General features: G+C 42.3%; 1 protein-coding gene across 1 annotated transcript in view; it reads right to left on the bottom strand.

Moving 5' to 3' along the window:
* The window catches only part of LOC138032095 (MFS-type transporter SLC18B1-like), a 13,326-nt gene that overhangs the window by 7,841 nt on the left and 2,985 nt on the right, over positions 1 to 2,500 (bottom strand). Inside the window, exons 2-3 of the mRNA XM_068879689.1 lie at positions 1,578 to 1,652; positions 135 to 201 (exon numbers count right to left, since the gene is read on the bottom strand). Of these exons, the coding sequence (XP_068735790.1) occupies positions 135 to 201; positions 1,578 to 1,642 (132 nt within the window). The 5' untranslated portion in view covers positions 1,643 to 1,652. The remainder of the gene's footprint in view (positions 1 to 134; positions 202 to 1,577; positions 1,653 to 2,500) is intronic.

Raw genomic sequence — 2,500 nt, 5'->3', positions numbered from 1 at the left:
CCGATGAGCTCCAAAATCCATCATAATGAAAGAACCTTTCTAATAACGAGGTAATACAAACAACCAAGGCGGGGATGCTCTCTTTATTAGTTGAGATAAGGGGTAGTACAAAACGCAAAAAACCCTGTACGTACCACTGTGGACCATTCAAAGGACAAGTAATTCTCTGTCAGACCACTGACAGTGGGCCCTAGAAATGCACTGAAGGATTAAAATAAAAATAATACAAATTTAGAAATCAAATTATATGATTTGGATCTCTAATAAGGAAGTTAAAGAGGTAACGTCGACATCGATCCGTCCTTTTTGCTAAGGGGAAAGGTCTTTTGAACACGGTAAAACAACTTATTGTGTTTAACCGATATGCTCCTTGAAAAATAGCCTGTGGGAACACTCTCAGCACGCGTCTAAAACGAAAATCCGAAAGGGAATTTCCGAGTTCATGTCTGCGTCCTCTTCGAAGCGAGTCTAAGTGCGAAGTCAGTTCTTACACAAATTACTTTTCATTCATATGTAAAGTAGAACTAATCATTATCACAAAAACTTCGGACTTAGACTCGCTTTGAAGAGGAGGCGGACATGTGAACTCGGAAATGACCTTTGTACTGAACGAGATGCTGTATGTTAACCCTGGTGAATGAAATGAAGAAATTTATTTTACCGACGATGACTCGGAGATACTCGGAAAATATCCGAGTGCTCCTTTGCAGTAGTCGAACCTACGACCTTCCGATCACTAGTTAGGATGCTGCACCACTGAGCTATTCTAGGAGACTCGTGGGACATGAACATGCGAGAAGAACCTGGTTTAATAGCCTAGCTTCCACGAGTCTCCTTTAGTTCAGTTGTAGAGCATCCGAACTATAGTAATCGTAAGGTCGTAGCTTCGACTCCTGCAAAGGAGCACTCAGATATTTTCCGAGTATATCCGATTGCTTGTGGAAGATGCAGGTTTGTTTAGTCCCCAAACTGGCCAAACAAACCACGTAGTTGCAGTTATGACCAAAACGACTTGTCACAAAGCCCTGATGCGTGACATGCATTCTCGTTCGAACGAAGAGCTTCAAAGGGATTCTTCCGCAATCTCGTCGCGCGAAAATTGGTGGTGGAGGCCGAGGAAACATCTCACCCCAATTTTCAGAATGCGCAAACCCCTCTTTGAGGTATTAACCTTCGCACGGGAAGGCTTGCTACGCGTGTTTCTTTTGATAAGTTGCCTTCGTCCATTCTGAGCTAAAACACTGATGTTTACCCCCAAACTCAGTCAGCAAACCCAACCGAAAATCTTCCCCAAGGGAGATATCTATTGGGCAGAGGGTCATGAGTGTCCGGAGTAACCACAAACGACTTTTGTTTTGTGACTGCTTCAGTTGTTGCTCTTTAAGTCGTCGTAGCTAAGTTGTGTAACTAATGTCCACGGTTATGCGTCTGCCTGTAACTCGTATGTAACTAGCTTATTGCCAGACAGCTGCATTGCCTTTCTTTTTAGGCCATTTGATTTGTTTTCACTGCTATTATGTTCTTTCATTTCTGGACAGTGTTTTCTTGGTTTGTTCCATATTCCTATATCACCTCACCCCATACTTGCAGTGGCATTAAAAATTCCCGAAAGGACTCCATGAGTAGTTATGTCTTCAGGCATTCAATTTTACCTTCGAAAGTAAGGAAAAATAGACACACACGCATACATAAGGCAATTTTCAAAAGACAAGCTAAAAAAACATAGCCTGTCGTGAGTTTCGACAAACTAACAATAATAATAAAAAAGTTACAAAGTACCGAGGGGTAGCACGGAGTAACTTAGACAAAAAACCCTACTTCTTTACAAGGACGTCCGAAAAATTCCTTACGCATTTTTCCTCCTCGATCTACTTTTTCACTGTCGAGCAAAACACAAAACGACTTCTTCCTTTGTTGGCCATATCATGGAGTATCCGTTGACTCACAGTCAAATCCTTTGACTTTCTCCGCATAGAAAATTGATCAGCTTTCTCAAGCTCCATCAGTGACTTGACTCATTTAACATCGATATATAACATACGTCTGCGATGGATGTACTCTGGATACAAGACTACAATCGTGGCTTTTCGTTCCTATTGCATCTACTAGCCCAGCCCAGTATGGTCTCAACGTAAAGAATCGATCGCCTTTGCTGAGCAGATGCTAAACAAAACATTGACTAAAATGGCGTTCAGTTAATTTACTTTTCCCATCAGCCAAAGTCCTAGGGGTTAACGTTTCCGTAGCAAACCAAACGAAATGACCATCTTGGTGCGGTCCACCAATGACGGTAGTCCACTTTAAACTATCAGACCAGTCTCACGCCCGCACCAAGCTCACGCGATTCTATTTGGCGCTAAACCTATGCGAGCGCGCGGTGTCTTGGGGTAGGTTTGGGCGAATGGAAAGCACTGTTTTATTGGGCACAACTAATTTCTCGATAGTACGCCTTTTTCGATATATTAATAGTCAGCTTCAAAGAGAGGTTTAGAGGAAAAAC

This window comes from Montipora capricornis, chromosome 2 (genome assembly GCF_036669925.1).
Source record: "Montipora capricornis isolate CH-2021 chromosome 2, ASM3666992v2, whole genome shotgun sequence".
NCBI lineage: Eukaryota > Metazoa > Cnidaria > Anthozoa > Scleractinia > Acroporidae > Montipora > Montipora capricornis.
The sequence above is the reverse complement of the archived record's forward strand: the minus strand, read 5'-3'. Positions and strand labels throughout refer to the sequence as shown.